Source organism: Orycteropus afer, unplaced genomic scaffold (genome assembly GCF_000298275.1).
Source record: "Orycteropus afer afer isolate SDZICR_OR568_19922 unplaced genomic scaffold, OryAfe1.0 scaffold00102, whole genome shotgun sequence".
Taxonomy (NCBI): Eukaryota; Metazoa; Chordata; class Mammalia; order Tubulidentata; family Orycteropodidae; genus Orycteropus; species Orycteropus afer.
This window is the reverse complement of record NW_006921689.1, coordinates 2,299,375-2,321,800: the sequence shown is the minus strand read 5'-3', so window position 1 is coordinate 2,321,800 and position 22,426 is coordinate 2,299,375. Positions and strand designations below refer to the sequence as shown.

Sequence of the window (22,426 nt, the reverse complement as noted above, 5' to 3'; positions counted from 1 at the left end):
TGTGACATTGCAGATAACTGGGAAAAAGTTGTCCCACTTTGCAAATGGCACTAGGACATTGGATAGCTGTCCCATATCAGTCAGAAGACCCAATTTATATAATTAGAAACTTAAAAGTAAAAAATACTTAAATATTTGCAGACATTATAAAAAGAAATATCTTCATTCCCTCAGGAAAAGGAAGGATTTCTTAACAGGCATGGAAAATACTAACCATAAAATCAAAGGTTGATACCCTAAAACAAGGCGCTCTGGTAGCACAGTGTCTAAAGGCACTTGACTGCTAACCAAAAGGCTGACGTTTCAAACCCACCAGCCACTCCTCGGAAGGAAGATGGGGCAATCTACTTCCATAGTGATACTGGCTAGGAAACCCAAGGAGGGGTCTCTATGAGTCGGTTCTGACTGGACGGCACATAACAACAACAACAACAACCCTAAAATAAGAACTACTGTTTGGCAGGACCTAGCCCCCAGAGACAGGAAAGGGAGGGAGCACTGGGGACCACAAAAGCAGTAGGATCCAGGTAAGGGGTGGGAGGCAGGACCCACCCCCCAGAGACAGGAAAAGGAAGAGCACTAGAGACCACAAAGCAGCAGGATCCAAGGAGGAATTAGGTTAGGGGAGGTTGGAGAGGTTTCCAACAGCTAAGGAAGACAAACATGTCTATCACTTTGTCATCCTGTGGGGCTTGCACATTGCTGTGCCACCAGTGTTTCAAACCCCAGCAGGGTTGCACATGGTGCACAGGTTTCAAAACAGCTTACAGCCTGAGACAGATTAGGAAGAAGAATGAGGTCATCCACTTCTCAAAAATTGGCCAGGGAAAACCATATGAATAGCAGAGAAACATTGTCTGATACTTTACTGGGCAACTTTTTGAATAGCCTGGAAACATTGTCTGATACAGTGCGGGAAGACAAGCTCCTTGGGTCAGAAGGTGCTCAAAATAGGCCTGGGAAAGAGCTTTCTCATCAGAGTAGAACCAACCTTAATGATATGGATAAAGTAAATCTTTGAGGACCTCCATGTACTGATGTGGCAAGACTGAAACTGAGGAGAAACAGCTGCAAACATCCATTAATAATCAGAACATGGAATTATGAAGTATAATCTAGAAAAATTGGAAGTTGCCAAAAATGAAACGGAATGCATAAAGATTAATATTCTAGGCATTGTTGTTGTTGTTGTTATGTGCCATCGAGTGAGATCTGACTCATAGTGACCCCTCCTTGGGTTTCTGAGGCAGTATCACTACGGAAGTAGATTGCCCCATCTTCCTTCCGAGGAGTGACTAGTGGGTTTGAACCTCCAGCCTTCTGATTTAGCAGTCAAGTGCCTTAGTCACTATGCTACCAGAGCTCCCAATGAGCTGAAATGGACTGGTTTGGGCCATTTAGAATCAGACAACCATATGATCTTTAAGCCAGGAATGACAATTTGAAGAGGAATGGCATGGCATTCATCATCACAAAGGATGTTTCAAAATCGGTCCTGAAGTACAATGCTGTCAGTGATAGAATAATATCCACACGCCTATAAGGTAGACCCAGTTGATGCTACTATTATTCAAATTTACACACCAACCATCAAAGCCAAAGATTAGGAAATGGAAGATTTTTATCAACTTCTGCAGCGTGAAATTGACCAAACATGCAATCAAGATGTGTTAATTATCACTGGTGATTGGAATGCAAAAGTTGGAAAAAAACAAGAATCACCAGTAGTTGGAAAATGTGGCCTTGGTGACAAAAATAATGCTGGAGATCTCATAATAGAATTTTGCAAGACCAACGACTTATTCATTTCAAATACATTTTTTCAACAACACAATTGGCAGCTATACACATGGACTTTGCCAGATGGAGTACACAGGAATCAGATTGACTACATTCATGGCAGAGGCAACAGAAAAGCTCAATATCTTCAGCCAAAACAAGGCCAGGAGCTAATTGTGGAACAGACTATCACCTGCTCATATGTAAGTTCAACTTGAAGTTGAAGACAATTAAAACAAGTCCACAAGAGCCAAAATATGACCTTGATTGTATCTATCCTGAATTTAGAGACCATCTAAAGAATAGATTTGATGCATTGAACACCAGTGACTGAAAAGCAGAAGAATTGCGGGATGACATCAAGAGCATCATCCATGAAGAAACCAAGAGATCATTAAAAAGACAAGAAAGAAAGAAAAGACCAAAATGGATATCAGAAGAGACTCTGAAACTTGCCCTTGAGCAAAGAGTACCTAAAGCAAATGGAAGAAATGACAAGATCGAAGAACTGAACAGAAGCTTTCAAACAGCAGCTCGAGAAGACAAAGGCAATAATTATAATAATGAAATGTGAAAAGACCTGGAATTCGAAAACCAAAAGGGAAGAACACACTTGGCATTTCTCAAGCTGAAAAAACTGAGGAAAAATATTTTAGCCTTGAGTTTCAATATTGAAAGATTCTCTGGGCAAAATATTGAATGATGCAGGAAACATCAAAAGAAGATGGAAGGAATACAAAGAGTCACTGTACCAAAAAGAACCGGTCAATATTCATCCATTTCAGGAGGTGGCATATGTTCAAGAATCAATGGTATTGAAGGAAGAAATCAAAGCTGTACTGAAGGAATTGGTGAAGAACAAGGCTCCAGGAATTGACGGAATACCCATTGAGATGTTTCAACAAATGGATGCCCCACTGGAGGCACTCCTCGGCTCTGCCAAGAGATTTGGAAGAGAGCTACCTGGCCAACTGACTGGAAGAGATCCATATTTGTACCCATTCCAAGAAAGGTGATCCCACAGAATGTGGAAATTATTGAACAATATCATTAATATCACATGCAAGTAAAATCTTACTGAAGATAATTCAAAAATGGTTGCAGCAGTATATTGACAGAGAACTTCCAGAAATGCAAGGTGGATTCAGAAGAGAATATTTACTTGGGTTTTATTGACTATGCAAAAGTATTTGTGTAGATCATAACAAATTGTGGATAACATTGAAAAGAATGGGAATTCCAGAATACTTAATTGTACTCATGAGGACTGTACATAGACCAGGAGGCTGTAATTCAAACAGAACAAGGAGATACTGCATGGTTTAAAATCAAGAAGGGAGTGAGTCAGGGTTGTATCCTTTCACAATACTTATTCAATCTGTATGCTGAGCAAAATCCAACAAGCTGAACTATATGAAGAATGTGGCATCAGGATTGGAGGAAGAATCATTAACAACCTGCAATATGCTAACGACACAACTTTGCTTGCTGAAAGTGAGGATGACTTGAAGCACTTACTGATGAAGATTGAAGAATACATCTGCAGTATGGATTACATCTCACTATGAAGAAAAAAAAAATCCTCAGAACTGGACTAATAAGCAGCATCATGATAAATGAAGAAAAGATTGAAGTTGTCAAAAACGTCATATTGCTTAGTTCTACAATCGACACCAATGGAAGCAGCAGCCAGTACATCAGATGACATATAGCACTGGACAAATCAGCTGCAAGGGACCTCTTTCAAGTGCAAAGATGTCTCCCTGAGGGCTAAGGTGCACCTGACACAAGCCATGGTATTTTCAATTGCCTCATATGCATGTGAGAGCTGGACAATGAATAAGGAAGACCAAAGAAGAGTTGATGCTTTTGAGTTGTGATGTTGGTGAAGAATGCTGAAAATACCATGGACTGCTAAAACAACTAACATGTCTGACCTGGAGAAAGTGCAGCCAGAATGCTCCTTGGAAGTGAGAATGGCCAGACTTCGTCTCATACTTTGGTCACGTTGTCAGAAGGGACCATTCACTGGAGAAGGATGTCATGCTTGGTAAGGTGGAGGATCAACAAAAGAGAGGAAGGCCCTCAATGAGATGAACTGACATGGTGGCTGCACCAATGGGCTCAAGTATAGCAAGGATCACAGAGCTGGCACAGGACTGGTCAGTGTTTTGTCCTGCTGTGCATAGGGTCTCTATGAGCCAGAGATGACTTGACGGCACCTAACAACAACAACAACACTTGTCAAAGAGCTGTAAGGATATGTCAAAATTAAGCCACAAATTAAAATAAGTTATTTTGAGTATATATTTCTGACATAAGATCTCAAAATCTATGAAGAACCCCTATATATCAAAATAAATAAGACAAACAACACATATGAAAATGGTCTAAAGACATGGGAAAAAAAAATTCACCACTAGTGAAACAGAAGAGATAAGTGCTCAGGAATAATTTAAAATCTATTAATTATCAAGATGAATGAAATATCAGTTAACATATAGATAATTGGCAAAAATAAGAACATCCATTAATACCAAGTGTTAGAAAGTGTGTGAATCAATAAGAAATCTTAAATATTGCTGGTGGAAAGACACAACCATTTAGGAAAACAATTTAGAATTCTCGTATAAATATTTACAAGCCCTATGACCAGCAATCCTTTCCTGATATTTACCATGAAGGAATATTTATATATTTCTGCTAGGAAATATTTACAATAAATATCAGCCTTATTTATAAGAACCAAAAATAAGATAGATAGATAGATAGATAGATAGATAGATAGATAGATAGATAGACGGATAGATTTAGTTAGATAGATGATCCTGGAAAATGATCCAAAGGAGAAAGGATAATGATGTATCATGGTATAGTCTTACAATGATATATCAAACTACCAAAAATGGCATATTAATTATTGTTACATGCAACAACACAGATAAATTTTAGAAAGATAACATTAATTTAAAAAAAAAAAATCAGGCCATGAAGTCTACTAGAAATGATACCATTTTCATGATTCTAATAGCCTAGAGCTAAAAGGATAAAAGAAAAGTAGAGCTTTGTCCCCTGTGTATAGGATCAGTCATAACCAGAATGGTTTTGTTTTTTAAAGTATTTTAAGAACTATCTTAAGGGAGCTCTTGTGGCGTAGTGCCTAAGGCATTTGACTGTTAACCAAGGCTGGCGATTCAAACCCACCAGCCACTCCTCAGAAGGATGATTGGGCAATCTACTCTTCCATAGTGATACTGCCTTGGAAACCCAAGGAGGGGTCGCTATGAGTTGGATCCGACTCAAGGGCAGTGAGTTTAGTTTGGCTTTTATTTAATATGTAAGGTGTTCTGGTGGTGTAGTGGGTAAGGCATTTGGATGCTAACCAGAAAGTAAGCAGTTTAAACCCACCAGCTGCTCTGTGAAAGGAAGATGAAGAAATCTGCTTCCATAAAGATTTACAGCCTTGAACACCCAATGGGGGCTGATTTGAGTCAGAGTCATCTCAATGACAGTGGGTTTTGGGGGTTTATCGTAACATATATTCACACTGAGAGGTTGTTGTATAGATATGAAACCAAACAATATAAAGGAAAAGAATAATACTTTAGGTTTACAGATACATTTCTTAATAATCATGCTTTGATATGTTTGCAATAGATCATGTTGGGATAGGCAAGGTCTGTGAAAAGGAAATCTTATTTATTCTTTTTCTTAATTTGTATATGTAGCCTTTGCTATTTTTTTAATTACTATTATTTTAACCATACACTCATTTTTTTTTTTTTCTATAATTTTCTAGACAATTCATTCTATGGCTTGGAATCAAATAACTCTGATCATGAATCCTGATAACCTTTGTACAGTAATTATGGATTCCAAATTAAAGATAAGATTTGAAGACTGATTTCATATGCTTGAGTTCTCAACATCAGAAGAAAGTTGTTCTTGAAATATTTGGCTTAACACTGCATAAGGAGAAAGAAGGAAATAAGAAATCACTTAGTGAGCGGCTTCTATACAATTGAAGTAGTACTGGGCCTGTAACATTTTGCCACAGAGATGGAGATCAGCCTGGTTGGTGGTAAAGAGGTTGGGTACAAAATCTGTGAACATTAGCAGCCACCATGACAACCAATGGCATGTGATTTGGTATAGTAGTATCTGATGTTCTTTTACAATTATTTTCTCTAGAAATTGTAAGAATGTCAGCATCTGGTTCAGAATCAGAGTACAACCAAAAACTACTAGCAGGTGAAAGTCTGGTCTGGCCTTTGCATCACTAAGAAAAAGTAGTTAAGCTCATGTCATCCTCTAAAGATATACTGTCAAAGAAAAGAAAAGCTTTGCAATGAAAAGAGCTCTCTTAGTTTCTCTGATTTGCTGTGCTCTGAATTAGTGCCTCTGACCTTTTCTTAAAACTTTAAGCATCACAAGGAGATCAGCAGGAATCATGTGCTGGCCAAGTACTTAAAGGGCAGAAAATCTTACTGTAGTGAAAGGGGATTATTAAAAGGTGGAGAAGAGGACCAGCCCCTCCCAGCTTGGGTGAGCAGATTTGGGATTAGTTATCAGGCACAAACTGGCAAGTAATTAATAGCTCTGACATCAGGGGACCAGCAAATATAAAACACTCAGCGGTAGGAGAAGATCAACAGAGAAACCCCTCAGGAGTTGAAGGTACTGGAGAGAAGCTCTACGGGGAGTGGGTGGACTTCCGCCAAACTCCAAAGGATGGGGGACTTTAAATCATATATATTAATTTGCTGGAAATCTGTTCCCAATTCTTCAGCTCCATGGTTCAGTGTAATTACTGGTGGTGACCTGCTAGGAATGCTTTTCACAAATGACATCCAGGATAAGTATTTGTATATATAAATCAAAATGAAGACTAGGATAGAGGATTTAATTATGTAGGTATTATACATGTCAACGTTTTAAAGGTAAATTACTATTTTTATTAATTCTTTGTTGGAAATGTCTTTTCACAGGTGTTGAAAGCATTTTGAAAGCGGGTTGGGAAGGACTCCTACCATGTATGAAAGGGGAAGAAGATGAGTTTACATAATTGTACTTTTGTTTTCTCCTTTTTCAGCTGGATCTACATGACTCAGTCTCCTCTACACAAAGGACTGCTAACCAGAGCTGTGTCTTGCACTCTGACTTCAAGCACAATGAAACCTTGTAAACCCCTCTCTCTAGGCTACACCTTCTTCCCTTTACTGCTTCTTCAGCAGGCCTGTGCTCAATTTCCAAGAGAGTGTGTCACTATTGAGGCTTTGAAAAGTGGTGAGTGTTGCCCAGACCTGTCGCCTATATCTGGGCCTGGGACAGATCGTTGTGGCTCATCATCCGGCAGGGGCAGGTGTGAGGCAGTGACTGCAGACTCCCGGCCCCACAGCCCCCAGTACCCTCACGATGGCACAGATGACCGGGAGGGCTGGCCCACACAGTTCTTCAATAGGACATGTCATTGCAATGGCAATTTCTCAGGACACAACTGTGGGACATGTCGTCCTGGCCACAGTGGTGCTGCTTGTGACCAAAGGGTTCTCATAGGTAAGTGTGGAGTGAACTGGGTACACAGTTCTGTATGAAGCTTAAGGCTCTTCATATAATTCTTAATCATTTGGTCTGGAAGAACACTGGGAAATCTTGTAGTCCAAGCCTCTCTTTGCACAAGTGAGGAAATTGAGGCTTAGGTTAGGAAATTTAATTCAAGTTTATAGGGTTGGAGATGACACTCAGGCATTCTAGCCAAAAATATTTACTGCCACAGACATTTATTGAGCAACCACTATCTCCTGGGCGCTGTGGTAAGTCTTCCTTACCAGACCTTTCAATACAAGACAGCTATTTTAACTGTCACAACCAATTGTTAACCGGCTACTGTTAAGTCGATTTTAACTGTTAAACAACCCCATGTGTGTCACAGTACAACTGTGCTCCATGGGGTGTTCAATGACCCTTCAGAAGTAGATCTCCAGGAACATCTTCCAAGAAGCCTCTGGGTAGCAAATCTCCAACTTTTGGTTAGCTGTTGAGCACGTTTACTACCTATACCACCAAATTCACCAGTAATTGATAAAACTGGGATAAAACTGGGTTAGCTTCTTCTCTAACCTTTGCTGACTCACTGAGAAATTTCCCACTAAGATGATCGGGAATTTTAGATGATGAGTCTTGCCTGCAGCCTAAATAGCACTACATAGCTAAGCAATCAATAATATTAATGAAAAATACTTGATTATTTCTGTGTGCTAGACACTGGACCAAAGGTTTGATGGGATGTTTATTGAATGTTTATTATGAGCCAGGCCCTGATATGATTAATGTGTATTTTAATATTTATAACAATGATGTAAAAGCAGGTATTATCATTCATGCTTTATAGGTGAAAAACTGAGGCTTCAAGAAATACTTCCAGAGTCATTGAACAAGTCTCTGGTCTTAACAACTTTGATACAACACCAATTTTGGTTTTACAAGATTTATTATATTAAAAAGGGTAGAAAATTCCAAAAGAAATGTCAATAGTGAGCAGAAATAAACATAAAAGGATCACAGAATTATACAATCTATATGTAAGATTAAAGAAATCCTAGAGTAATCTGAATAGACATCAGGAAGCAGGAGGAAAAAGAGAGAGAGAGTTGCTACCTGAGCAGAGATTTTAGTAGGGCTATTATAAAAAAAGAAGAAGAAAAATTAAAACAGATTTAAATGTATATATACATGATGATTAATGGGTAAATGGGATATGGTATGTTGCAAGATGATTGTGCTTTTTCTCCCTATCTTCATAAGGCTGATATTTTCATGATTGGATTTTATATCCCTAAAGTCAGAAGAAACATTCTGGACTTAAGTGCAGAAGAAAAGAACCGATTTGTCCAGGCCCTGGATACGGCAAAGCGTACAACTCACCCCCAGTTTGTCATTGCCACCAGGAGATCAGAAGAAATATTGGGGCCAGATGGCAACACACCACAATTTGAGAACATTTCCATTTACAACTACTTTGTTTGGACACACTACTACTCAGTCAAAAAGACTTTCCTTGGGACAGGGCAGGAAAGCTTTGGTGAAGTAGATTTTTCTCATGAAGGACCAGCTTTTCTTACATGGCACAGGTACCACCTACTGCAGCTGGAAAGAGACATACAGGTAAGCATATAACTCTTTGATTTTCAGAGCTTTTATGGACAAGGTGCCTTATCTGTAAGTCATTTTAATTCTCTCTTGTTCTGAGTGGTAAGGACATGTATTATTAATAAAGCAATTTCAAGAGGCTTTGACATTTACTTAAACTTTCCCCCTGTATTAATTACTTATTAATTAATGAATTAATCATTATATTTTGTGGAAGTGAGAAGGAAGTAATATCAATGAGGAGGAAGCCAGTTGAGATATTTCTAAGTGTGGATTAAAGCTTTGGAAATATTCTAAAGCTCTGTAGTTGAATAACAACACTCAAAAGGTTTGAATCAAAGAATCTCAATTAATATGTCTTCCTTGACTATCAAACGTAAGTCGATATCCTGTTCCGGTCTCAGTGAAGGAGTGTGTATTTTGTCAGAGGCTCTCCAGACACAAGTGTATACACCATTCCAGTGGATGACTCTTTCCAACATGGTATAGGGTTTTAATGCTGAGGTTTTTTTTGCCAATTTGATTTGTCATATTTTATTGAACTTCATTTCCCCCCTTCCTCTTCCACTGTGAATGTTAAAGTAAAACAGAATAATTAAAATTTTTATCTCAGCTAGACATTATTTCTAATTAAAAGACATTGGCTTTATTTAGCATAAAGTGAACTTCAACTCAAGCACAATTATTTTCTGTTTTGTTTTTAAGCAGATAAGCTCACAGCACATCAAATACCTGTTAATGTAAATAGCTTATTATCTATTGTCTCTTATCAATTGTTATATTTCTTGAGGAAAATATTGTAATTTTAAAATATTTTTAATTATTAGATCTCACTAGAAAATTCACAAATTAAACCTGTTTTCTATGTGAAAACAATGATAAATCCCCCACCTCAAGTTAAACCTTAACACTAATCTAAAGATATCTGAAGGCCAAAACGCAGAGTGCTTGTGCTCAACATTATTTTAAAAATGAAGAGTTGGATAGTGAGAAATTAATGCACTGAAATGTGGAATAAAATATTGTCCTGAAAGTAGTCTATCCATACATAATTTGAGAGTGATTAAATACTTCGAACTTTGTATTTTATAGCTCTGGTTACAATTGAGACATTTCGTAGATCAGGAGTAGATAAATCTGTCATTTGTAATTGACTTCACATCTTGATGTGTCCAACTTATTTTCCCATGGGCACAACAAAATGAAAGGGCAGGTAGAAAGTATCTAAAACCTTCAATTTTGCCTGTGTAAACTTCGACTATACAGTTCTGTGACTTACATTTTAAAAACCCAACAGCACATGGGATCCAAGAAATTACTACTTAAATGCAATGCACAGTTGAAATGCCACATGAATACGCTTCAGCTCTTGAATGTCAGTTGCTGGACCACAAACAGACTCTTAATGATCCCTTAGAAGCTGTAACTAATTTTTGTGAACCAGAACGATGATTTCTAAATGAAGACTCTAAAGCCCTGGAGATCAATAACTGGGAATGCCTTTGCACGCTTTTGGCCTCTAAAATACCCTGAGGACAACGACATGCTTCTTACAAGGGTTTAAAGTGAAAAAGCAGCAATGTACTAGAGCTTGAGAGGTGAGATGGGATAATGATGATCCCTACATTGAAATCCAGATGTCTAAATAGAACTTCCCAAAGGCCCAAAGAATGAGGACTAACAAGTAAATGTATGTTTTCAAGAGCTCAATAAAATAAGCACATGACCTTGAGCCCTGTGTTTTATAAAATAGGAGATTGGCTCTAAACGGAAATTATGCCAGCCTCTAGTCTAAAGAACAAGAAACCCTCACCAAACCAAACTCACTGCTGTCGAGTCAGATCTGACTCATAGCAACCCCTCCTTGGGTTTCTGAGGCATTATCATTACGGAAGTAGATTGCCCAACCTTCCTTCCGAGGAGTGGCTGGTGGGTTTTCTGGTTACTAGTCAAATGCCTCAGGACCACGAGAGCTCTATACCACCAGAGCTCCTAAAGAACAATAAGCACATAAAAATATTCTGCATAAAAGCATTTCCTGTTTATATGAGATTCATGAAGATCCTTGAGTCCTCTTACCTTAAACCCTGAAACAAGGGTCTCAAAGTAAAACAACTTTAGTCGCTAGGCAGGTAAATTAAGTTTAAAAGAGCTTGTGTAGTCGGTGGCCAAACCAGAATCTAAATGCTTAAAGTCATTCAAATTAAATTTAAAAAAAAAAAATTCACAAAACATATGTCAAGGCTGGATCTGGCTCCAAGACTAAGGGTTTATGATACTTGAATTAGAGATAGTAAAATCAGAAGGTGGAAATATCATGGCTTAAAGTTATTATTAATAATTTTTGGTAAAAGCAATAGAAATGGAAATGCCCACCAAAATTTATTTAAAAAAAAAAGACTTTATTTTTTTTCCAAAATCATTTGCAGAAAATTCTGTATAATGAACTGAATTTCATCCCTTCTAGTTCAATACATGATTCCTTATAGTAAATTAAAAGCTTTGTTAAATAGGCATTTAACTCCTCCAAACACCTCAGACACCATTGGTATACTAATTGATTCCTAAGGGGCTGAAGACAGACTGCCAGGGAGGGAGAATATGAAACAGAGGCAGAGGACACTAACACATTCTCTGTGATCTAGGAGATGTTGCAGGATCCTTCTTTCTTCCTTCCTTACTGGAATTTCGCAACTGGGAGAAATGTTTGTGATGTCTGTACGGATGACTTGATGGGATCGAGAAGCAACTTTGATTCTGCTCTTATAAGTCCAAACTCTGTCTTTTCTCAATGGAGAATTGTCTGTGAATCCCTGGAAGATTATGATACCCTGGGAACCCTTTGTAACAGTAAGTTCCAAATGAAACCTAAGAGTAAAAATGCCTTATTAGGTAAAGAGATTAAATATGCTGCCCTTCAGTCTATTAGAGGCTTCAGACTAAACTCTACTTTTATTGTGGAGAATTATTGAGTGCTTAGGATACTCAAAGTAAGGCACTCCTGGGAAACAAAGTGCTCATATATTTGTACATTTCTTGAGAAATTTTTCAGTGCATTGCTAAGCGCCTTATTTGGGAAATGTCTAATTACAAAAATTAATCTTCTTAGTACAGTCAGCACTTGCTTAGTAGTCATGTGTCTCATGTTGGAATTTCACAGAAAATTTTCCTGTAGACAACCTGAAACATACAGAAAGAATTGGTAGTTGAAACAAACATTATGTTTATAAGCTTATTCAGTCAAACCAAAACCCCAACCAAACCTACTGCCATGGAGTTGATTCTGACTCTGTCCTATAGACTTGCTATGAGTTTGAATTTACTCCATGGCAGAAGGTTTTTCCTCCAAATTGAACATAACCAAAATCAAACCAAACCCACTGCCATCGAGTTGATACCGACAGAATAGAACTGCCCCATAGGGTTTTCAAGTTGTAAATGCTTATGGAAGCAAATTACCTCCACCTTTCTCCCAGGGTGCAGTTAAAGGAGTTAAAACCAAAAGGTGGTATGGAGACTACCTTTAAGAAAATAAAGAAATTGCACAGAAGATGTCTACCAGCTAGCTGCCTTCCAGCTCCCTGAAAGTGAGAACAAGAGCAAATGCCTACCCAATTGTCCAGCCATCCTTTCTCCAGAGATCTGCAATGCCTCCTCTGCCATGAGGATCTATTCTTAGGCTTCCTATTCTTTGTCTTGGATCATGTTATCTGTTCCTATGCTAATAACACAGGTCTTAATTATTAGAGTCCTTCTACTCATCTTATTTTTCTTCTTTTGGCATGTTTTGAGTATTTTAAACTTTTGGTTTTCCATACAAAAACTAGAATTGTGGGAAATTCTTACTTTATTATATTCATAAATAATATTATAAACACTTAACATTCCTCCAGCCACTATAACATCATGTTGATTCACCCTATGAAAATATTGCTAAGTTCTTTCTGCACAATATTTCATAAATCCGTTTTCTCCTTCAGATCCCCAAAACCATTCATTCAGAGTAGCATTTCCTACTTGGAAATTCCACATGACTCAGATCCATATGATGTTCATAGGTGTAGTGGCAGAAGTTCTCAATATGCAAGTTTCTTATTTGAAAAATCACTGTGTTAAAATGATACTAGCTTAACTAGTTTATTTACTAAAAGAATTCTTCACTATAAACCTCCTTGAGGGTAAATCAGGATGTAGTGCTTTTGAAACCCATGTTACCAATACCTTTTCTTAGTATTTATTCATAACTCTCTGAACAGAAATCCCCAAAACATCATTTAAATTGGTATTTTCAGTGATTTCTGAAAAATTTTGGTGATCACATAGACTTAAAAAAGGCACATGTATTTCCTAGTCTAAAGATGTGCATGTGTTTTATTTATATATAATATAAATAAAATTCATAGAGTGAATTCATTATGTACTGAGCATGATGTTAATCATACAGCATACAAAATAAGATGTTTTATGAAAGTTAATCATCTTTTGATATCACCTTTGCCTAAATGCTTGGCTTATAAAATTAAAATTTGTTTTATTTCACCTATGAAAAGTCTACTCAATCCTTTGGGGCTTCTTATATCTCTTCTTCATGAAGATTTTCTGTAACTAGCCAATTCTCCACCCCTCCTGTGTGTGTGTGTGTGTGTGTGTGTGTTTGTCTTCCTTTCTTCTTAAGGCACCTGTCATATCATCAGTAGTATCACAGTTCTTAGTTTGCTTGTTTTTCTTACTGCCTATAAATAATTTAATTACCTCACATCCAAAACCAAATGAAACTCACTGCCATAGAGTGAACTCTGACTCATAGCAATGCCATTGAGTTTCCAAGTCTCTAAATCTTTCTGGAAACGGATTGCCCCATCTTTCTTCCATGGAGCCATTGGTGGATTCAAACCAGCAATCTTTTGGTTAACAGCCAAATGTCTTAACCACTACACCACCAGAACTACTTAATTATCTCTCATGTTGCTGTTATTGTTGTCAGGTGCAGTTGAGTCAGCTCCAACTCTTAGTAACCCCATGCACAACAGAACAAAACACTGCCTGGTTCTGTGCCAGTCTCACAATCCTTGCTATATCTGAATCTATAGTTGCAGCCACTGTGTCAATCCACCTCGTTGAGGGCCTTCCCCTTTTTCATTGACCCTCCACTTTACCAAGCATGATATCTTCCTCCAGGGAATGGTCCCTCTGACAACATGACCAAGGTAGGTAAGATGAAGTCTAGTCATTCTCACTTCCAAGAAGCATTCCAGCTGCAATTCTTCCCGGAGAGATATGTTAATTCTTCTGGCAGTCCATGGTACTTTCAGTATTCTTCATCAACACCACAACTCAAAAGCATCTTGTTGTTGTTGTTGTTGTTGTTATATGCCGTCGAGTTGGCCCCAACTCATAGCAACCCCTCCTTGGGTTTCCGAGGCAGTATCACTACGGAAGTAGGATTGCCCAACCTTCCTTCCAAGGAGTGGCTGATGGGTTTGAACCGCCAGCCATCTGGTGAGCAGTCAAGTGCCTTAGCCACTATGCTACCAGAGCTTCCTCAGTTCCTCTTAGGTCTTCCTTATTCATTATCCAGCTTTCACATGCATATGAGGTTATTGAAAATACCATGGCTTGGGTTAAGCACATTTTAGTCTTCAAAGAGACATCTTTGCTCTTCAGCACTTTAAAGAGATCTTTTACTGCAGACTTGCCCAGTGCAATATGCCATCTGATTTCTTGACTGATGCTTCCATTGGTGTTGATTGTGGAACCAAGTAATATGAAATCTTTGACAACTTCAATCTTTTCTCTGTCCATCATGATGCTGCTTATTGGTCAGTTGTAAGGATTTTCATAGTAGTTGTTAAATATGTGTTGATTGAAATATGCACCACTTTCCAGTGAGATGTAAGGATTTTTTTCCTCTCATTCCTCAGAAGGCTTAAGACAGACAGAATTTGGTTGAAAATGTATTTGCCTTGTTTCAAAAATAGTTAGCAATATATTTCCTGTTCCTTAAGTCTGTGCTGTAGAATTTTAATGCTTAAACTCTTCGGTGTTGGACTTCTAGGTCTAACTATAGCACTTTGTTACTGAGGACATTACCAGATAAACACAAAATACTTGTGAAACAATATCCCATTATTTAAAAGCATTTGAGATCTAAGAGCCTCAGTATAAAATGTAGGTTTATGAGGTTATTTGGGGAAAATTCAATTTTCCATGGAATGTTCTTCTTAATACATTTTCATGAAAGAAGTGTATGTTGATTTAACAGACACCAGAAGCTATATCTGGTAATGTGATCACTTTTTTCTTCAGATGATTTTTATGTGTCATGTATCTATTCCACACACAAACGTGGAACTTGGTATATTAGAACTTTAATGCCACTAAATATACATTTTTTTAATCTTCTCTTTTACCAGGAAAAACTTCCAGTCTTCAGGCATAAGCAGTTTTAAAGAGCTATGCTAAGATAATTACATAAATGTCGAATACTCATCTTTTCCCCAGGCACTGAGAATGGGCCAATTAGGAGAAATCCAGCCGGAAACGTGGCTAGACCAATGGTGCAACGTCTTCCTGAACCACAGGATGTCGCTAAGTGCTTGGAAGTTGGTTTATTTGACACACCTCCTTTTTACTCCAATTCTTCAAACAGTTTCCGAAACACCGTGGAAGGCAAGTACACGCTATCAGTGCTTTGAAGCACTCCACAGTATACTGAAGTCGTCTTATTCAAGTCTCTTGGAAAAGGCTTTTGAATGATATATTGTGAGTTTCTGTCACTGGGGTTGCCTATTATGATTTAGTCACAACTTTCTCCTCAAAAAGAACTTTCTTAAAGAAAATATCAAATCATGAGACTCTTTAATAGAAGCCTTGGAAATTATTTTCCATAAACTTAAACACTGTTTAAACCCACATTTCTAGCTAGCTAATTGACCATGAATATCTATACGGAATTCTAGTATTGGCAAATCACGTTCAAGACTTTTAGAGCTTATTTTTAAAAATTTCCAAACAGTTGACATCTACTGAAGCCTAGTTTGGGCATGTATTTTATTTAGGTCTGTATCATCTGTAACTTTTTTAAATGTTTATGAAAATTCAAATTAGTAACTACTAAGATTTTATTAGATTTTCCTTACCTAATACAAAGTATTTTAAAGCTGAGGAAACTGAGGTTTAAAGCAGTGAAATTATTTCCCCAAGATGCTCATCATGTGCTGATCCACTGAAAGAAATACAATGGTAGTTTTTAGAATCAAACAGTTAACATAAATCATCAAGTATTTTGCCAATTTTCTAATTTCACCTAAAAAATTAGATGCTCGGCAAAGTGATTATATGTGTATATGTGTGTGTGTGTGATAATTATATATCTGTGATAATTATCCAAATTCTATAATTATTTTGCCATTAAGCTTTCCAGATGGTTAAGACTAATACAGAGATGGTGGGAAAACTGAGAAATTGTAACTTTCGTACACCACTAGATTTTTTCCAAAAATAAACATACTGACAGTCATTCCAAAGGAGTAAAGTAGGAGACCAAAGTAACATCTGGCAATTTAAGTTCTAGAACAATCGGAGTGGTGTTCTCCCAATTGTGTCAGCAGTTTTAAGTAGAAGTCAGAGATTTCCGCTCTATTTATTTCCATGTAGATCAATGTCTACCTTGTCAAAATAGAGTGTTCTATATATTTTGACTGGTTTCCTTTGCAGGTCATTATTTTTAACCTAGAGGGTACATTTAGAATGTCATGCCACTAGCTTAAAAATAACCTAGCTGGGGGTATAGCAATCAAATGTCACCAACCATAGGTACTGAGAAGCAATACTATTATATTAAGGCAAGAAATGGCCTGACAAGCTTTGGAAAAAAAAAGAAAAAAAATGTTTCCTAATACAATCACCACTGTTGACCTCAAAAGTAAAATATTTTGAATGGTCTTTACTATTTTCATCCTTGCTTTTATATCTAGGTTATAGTGATCCCACAGGAAGGTATGACCCGGCTGTTCGAAGCCTTCACAATTTGGCTCATCTATTTTTGAATGGAACAGGGGGACAAACCTATTTATCTCCAAATGATCCTATTTTTGTCCTCCTGCATACTTTCACTGATGCAGTCTTTGATGAATGGCTGAGGAGATACAATGCTGGTGAGACACTTTCGTAAGTTTTTTGCAGGCTCAGCAAAAGGGATTATTTTTTTGCAACAAAAAACATATCACTCCTTTTTCTCTATTGATAGAAACTCACTAAAAATACAGATCTCTGTGGCTTTCACTAGAATAGAAAAAGGAGAAAGGTGACAAAAAGCCAATGGGATTCCAGGACAATAATTCAAAATGTTAAGCTTTTTTTTTTTTTTTTTTTTTTGCTGTATAACAAAATCCTGAAAATAAAGTTAATATTGATTTAGTTCCCTATGAATCTTAACAGAGAAATGAAAAAAAAAAATTAAACAGAAATATTCAGAGTCAAGGACAAACTTTCTTGGATACGTGATCTCTCTAATTTAAATTACAGATTAGGCTAAAACAAACAAAAGGTTCGTCTTTTCTTTAGCTTTGAAAAATAAGCTTAATGCATATTATTCAAATTAATGTCTGTAATTGAAAAATAAAACAAATTATAAACATTACAAATGATAGAATACTTCGACTTTCCTGCTTTTAAAGTTTCCTTTTCTGCTGGGTGATATGTTTTTCTTGTACTTTAAGCATTTGAACTCTATTTCATGCAATTCCCTGTTCTCTTCTAGTGATTTTTTTCTTTATTTCTTTTTGTCTTTATTCACTGTAAAATATGAAAGAACATTTTTCATGCTCTCCTTGAGTGCTCTTGGACACTTTTGGAATATAATAGTCACATTAATAGTAACTTTACCTATTAACAAGTTGTTTTGGGAATTTTTTTAGATATATCCACATTTCCATTGGAAAATGCCCCTATTGGACATAACAGACAATACAATATGGTGCCATTCTGGCCTCCAGTTACCAGCACAGAGATGTTTGTTACTGCTCCAGATAACCTGGGATATGCTTATGAAGTGCAATGGCCTAGTGAGTATTTAAAATTTGTTTCCACTGTGGAAATTTCGGAAAGCAAATTTGCTACCTTAAAAGTAAAGTAATCACAGTATCAGGGGTCCCTGGGTGGTGCAAACAGTTAAGCCACTGAAAACCCTATGGAGCAAGTTCTACTCTGACACACACAAGATCACGATGAGTCAGAGTCAACTCGATGGCAACTGGTTTTAATCACAGTTTTGCTGAGGCTTACATTTTCTATTTTAACTTGGAAGCTTTCGTTTTTATTTTTATTTGGGGATTTAAAAAAGGGCATTTTATATTTGTTGAGAGCCCACTCTAACAGAGTATTGAGCTAATTATATAGCATACTATCTTGTTTAATTCATACAACCCTATGAGGTAAATGTTATAATCCTCATTTTACTAATAGGTAACCAAAGCTTAGCTATATCAATTGTCAAAGATCATATTTCTAGTAAGGGAAGAGAACAAGTTTTGGGCTTAGGCCCATGGAATATGGCCATATTTTTTATTACATAATGTCACCTCCATTTATTTGTCCTAACTGAAGAGTGAGATACTCTGAGCCATCTTTCCTGAGATTTTTGAAATTCAAAACTTTCCTGTTTAATTTTCAGTGCCTTTCGCAATAGAGGCAGTTAGGGCATAGTGGGAGAATTTGGGATTCTGAGAGACCTGAATTCCAAAACCAACTCTGTTGTGTTTGTTCTAAGGTGCCATCAAGTTGGTTCTGACTCATAGTGACCCTATCTGCATACAACAAACAAAGCCTTGCCTAGTCCTGTGTCATCCTCGCAATCACTGCTATGTAACCAAAAAAACCTTGTGGATACATGACCTTCCTCACCTTCTGAATGGAAATGACAATACAGATCCCAATGTGGTCCATTCATTAAAAGATATTAGGAAGCCCCCCCCCCAAGTGGTTCTGTAATAGCCCAAAATAGTCTGATAAAAATAAAAGTGAGATTTTTCTGCACTGTGCTTAAATTTGTGGTTTCTAATTTTTGGTGGCGTAGCAACTATTTTATTACACTTTTACTCTCATTTTCTCTTTCAAACTAGGTCGAGATTTTACTATTTCGGAGATTGTTACCATGGGAGTAGTTGCTGCTTTAGTACTGGTTGCAGTCATTTTTGCTGGTGCTTCTTGTCTGATTCATGCCAGAAGCAAGATGGATGAAGTAAATCAGCCTCTCCTCTCTGATCAATATCAACACTATACTGATGAATATGAAAAATTCCAGAATCCTAATCAATCTATGGTCTGAAGACAAGTGATCTTCTCTTAAAATTTTCTACAGAAACTCATTCATATCACAAAACTGCCTGGTTGAAACTAATAGATTGAGTCACTAACTGTATTTTCTTTCACTCTGTTCCTTTCTCTGTTGTACACAGATGTGTTAGGGTTGAAGCTCCAGAAGTTATTTTCCAGACGTAGGAAGAGTTATTAACAAGCTTTCCAACAGGCTATATTTTTCTCTCTCTTTAAAATGGTGGTTTTCACTAACTCCATGGTATTTAAGCAAACCATATGAAGATCATTGGTATTTTTAAGGTTTGGTTAAATGATGATTTAAATATGCAGCTGTGCATCTTTTATGTGAAAAGAAAGATAATGGTTATCAGTAAACCCCTGTTTCAAACATGTAAGTAGGCATTTGTACAATGTTAAAATGTGTATACATGTAATGACAATGCCTGACAAACATAAAATTAGTTAAAATAAATCATTTTGGGCTGTAATTGGAATCCAGATTAGCAGCTTTTTCAAAATTGTCTCCCCTTTTGGATATGAACATATATTATTTAGTCTATGACTGAAGACCACAACATCACCAGAATCTCTGTCACATTTTGACAGGTAAAAGTTTCAATTTAAGAGACAGTTGATCCTACCACTGTTATGTTCTCTTACCTCCCAATTCACTGAAAAGAGGAACTACCCATCCATACATTTCACCTCCTTATTCCTTTTCTAACATCTTGGAGGTCCACGAAGTAGCCTTGTAAGTACAGACATGTCTGATATTGTTGTTGTTGGGTGCTGTCAAGTCAGCTCTGACTCACAGTAACCCTACGTACAACAGAACAAAACATTACCCAGTCCTGTGTCAGCCTAATAGTCCTTGCTATACCTGAGCCCATTGTTGCAGCCACTGTGTCAATCCATCTCGTTGAGGGCCTTCCCCTTTTTGTTGACCCTCCACTTTACCAAGCATGATATTCTTCTCCAGGGAATGGTCCCTTCTGACAACATGACCAAAGCAGGTGACACAAAGTCTGGCCATTCTCACTTTCAAAGAACATTTCAGCTATACTTCTTTCAGGACAGATTTGTGAGTTCTTCAGGCAGTGCATGGTACTCTTAGTATTCTTTGCCAGCAATGGAACTTAAAAGTATCAATTCTTCTTAAGTCTTCCTTATTAATTGTCCAGCTTTCATATGCTTATGAAGCTATTGAAAATATCATGGCTTGGCTTGGGTTAGTCTTCTAAGAGACATCTTTGCTCTTCAGCACTTTAAAGAGGTTGTTTGCAGCAGATTTGCTCAGTCTCATTTCTTGTCAATGTCTCATTTGTCTGGTCTCATTTGCTAGTGGCTCATTTCTTGACTGCTGCTTCCATGACTGCTCATTGTGGAACCAAGTAATATGAAAGTTTTGACAACTTCAATTTTCTCCATTTATCATGATGCTGCTTATTGGTCCAGTTGTGAGAATTTTTGTTTTCTTTATGTTATGGTGTAACCCATACTGCAGACTGTAGTCTCATCTTCATAAGTAAGTGCTTCAAGTCATCTTCACTTTCAGGAAGCAAGGTCATGTCACCCACATATCACAGGTTGTTAATGAGTCTTCCTCCAATCCTGATGCCACATTCTTCTTCATATAGTCCAGCTTCTCAGATTATTTACTCAGCATATCGATTGAATAAGTATGGTAAAAGGATACAACCCTGATGCACTCCCTTCCTGATTTTAAACCATGCAGTGTTCCCTTGTTCTATGCACACAGTCTCCTGGTCTATGGGCAGATTCCTCATGAATAAAATTAAGTGTTCTTGAATTCCCCTTCTTGTCAATGCTATCCATAATTCGTTATGATCAACATAGTTGAATGTTTTTGCACAATCAATAAAACAAACATCTTTCTGTTATTTTTTTGCTTTTAGCCAAGATCCATCTGTCATCAGCAATGATATCCCTCATTCCACATTCTCTTCTGAATCCAGCTTACATTTCTGGAAGTTCCCTATCAATATACTGCTGCAAACATTTTTGAATTATCTTCAGTTAGATTTTACTTGCATGTGACATTAATGATACTATTCAATAATTTCCACATTCTATGAGATCACCCTCCTCTGGAATGGGTACAAATATGGATCTCTTCCAGTCAGTTGGCCAGGTAGCTATCTTCCAAATTTCCAAGCATAGATGAGTAATTGCCTCCAGCACTGCATCCATTTGTTGAAACATCTCATTGGTATTCTGTAAATTCCTGGAGCTTTGTTTTCACCAATTCCTTCAGTGCAGCTTTGACTTCTTCCTTCAGTACAATTGGTTTTTGATCTTATGTCACCTCCTGAAATAGATGAACATCGACCAATTCTTTTTGGTACAATGACTCTGTGTATTCCTTCCATCATCTTTTGATGCTTCCTGCATCATTCAATATTTTGCTCATAGAATCTTTCAGTATTGCAACCTGAGGGTTGAATTTTTTTCAGATCTTTCAGCTTGAGAAATGCCAAGTGTGTTCTTCCCTTTTGGTTTCCTAACTCCAGGTCTTTGCACATTTCATAGTAATAATTGACTATGTCTTCTCAAGCTGTTCTTTGAAATCTTCTGTTCAGTTCTTTCATCTTGTCCTTTCTTCCATTTGCTTTAGCTATTCTCCATTCACTTTAGCTATTCTCCATTCAAGAGCAAGTTTCAAAGTCTCTTCTGACATCCATTTTGGACTTGTCTTTCTTTTTAATGACCTTTTGCTTTCTTTGTGTATGATATTCTTGATGTCATCCCACAACTCCTCTGGTTTTCAGTCATTGGTGTTAAATGCATCAAATCTATTCATCAGATGGTCTCTATATTCAGGTGGGATGTCATCAAGGTAATATTTTGGCTCTCATGGATTTGTTTTGCCTTCAGCTTTAATTTGAACTTTCATAAAAGCAGTCAATGATCTGTTCCGCAATCAGCTCCTGGCCTTGCTTTGGCTGAAGATACTGAGCTTCTCCATTTACTCTCTCCATAGATGTAGTTGATCTGACTCCTGTGTATTCCATCTGGCAAGGTTCATGTGTATAGCCACCATTTATGTTGTTGAAAAAGGTATTTGCAATGAGTAAGTCATTGGTCTTGCAAAATTGTATCATGTGACCTCCTGCATCATTTCTATCACCACAGCCATATTTTCCAACTACCAGTGATTCTT

At 37.2% G+C, this 22,426-nt stretch overlaps 1 protein-coding gene across 1 annotated transcript; it reads left to right on the top strand.

The window, feature by feature from the left end:
- The first annotated feature begins 6,950 nt into the window (after positions 1 to 6,950).
- TYRP1 (tyrosinase related protein 1) lies at positions 6,951 to 19,255 on the top strand. The gene is made up of 7 exons (XM_007943237.2): positions 6,951 to 7,335; positions 8,621 to 8,943; positions 11,574 to 11,778; positions 15,430 to 15,597; positions 16,905 to 17,084; positions 17,847 to 17,993; positions 19,050 to 19,255. Exons 1-7 carry the CDS (start codon positions 6,951 to 6,953, stop codon positions 19,253 to 19,255), a joined length of 1,614 nt encoding a protein of 537 aa, XP_007941428.2.
- Positions 19,256 to 22,426: the final 3,171 nt, after the last annotated feature.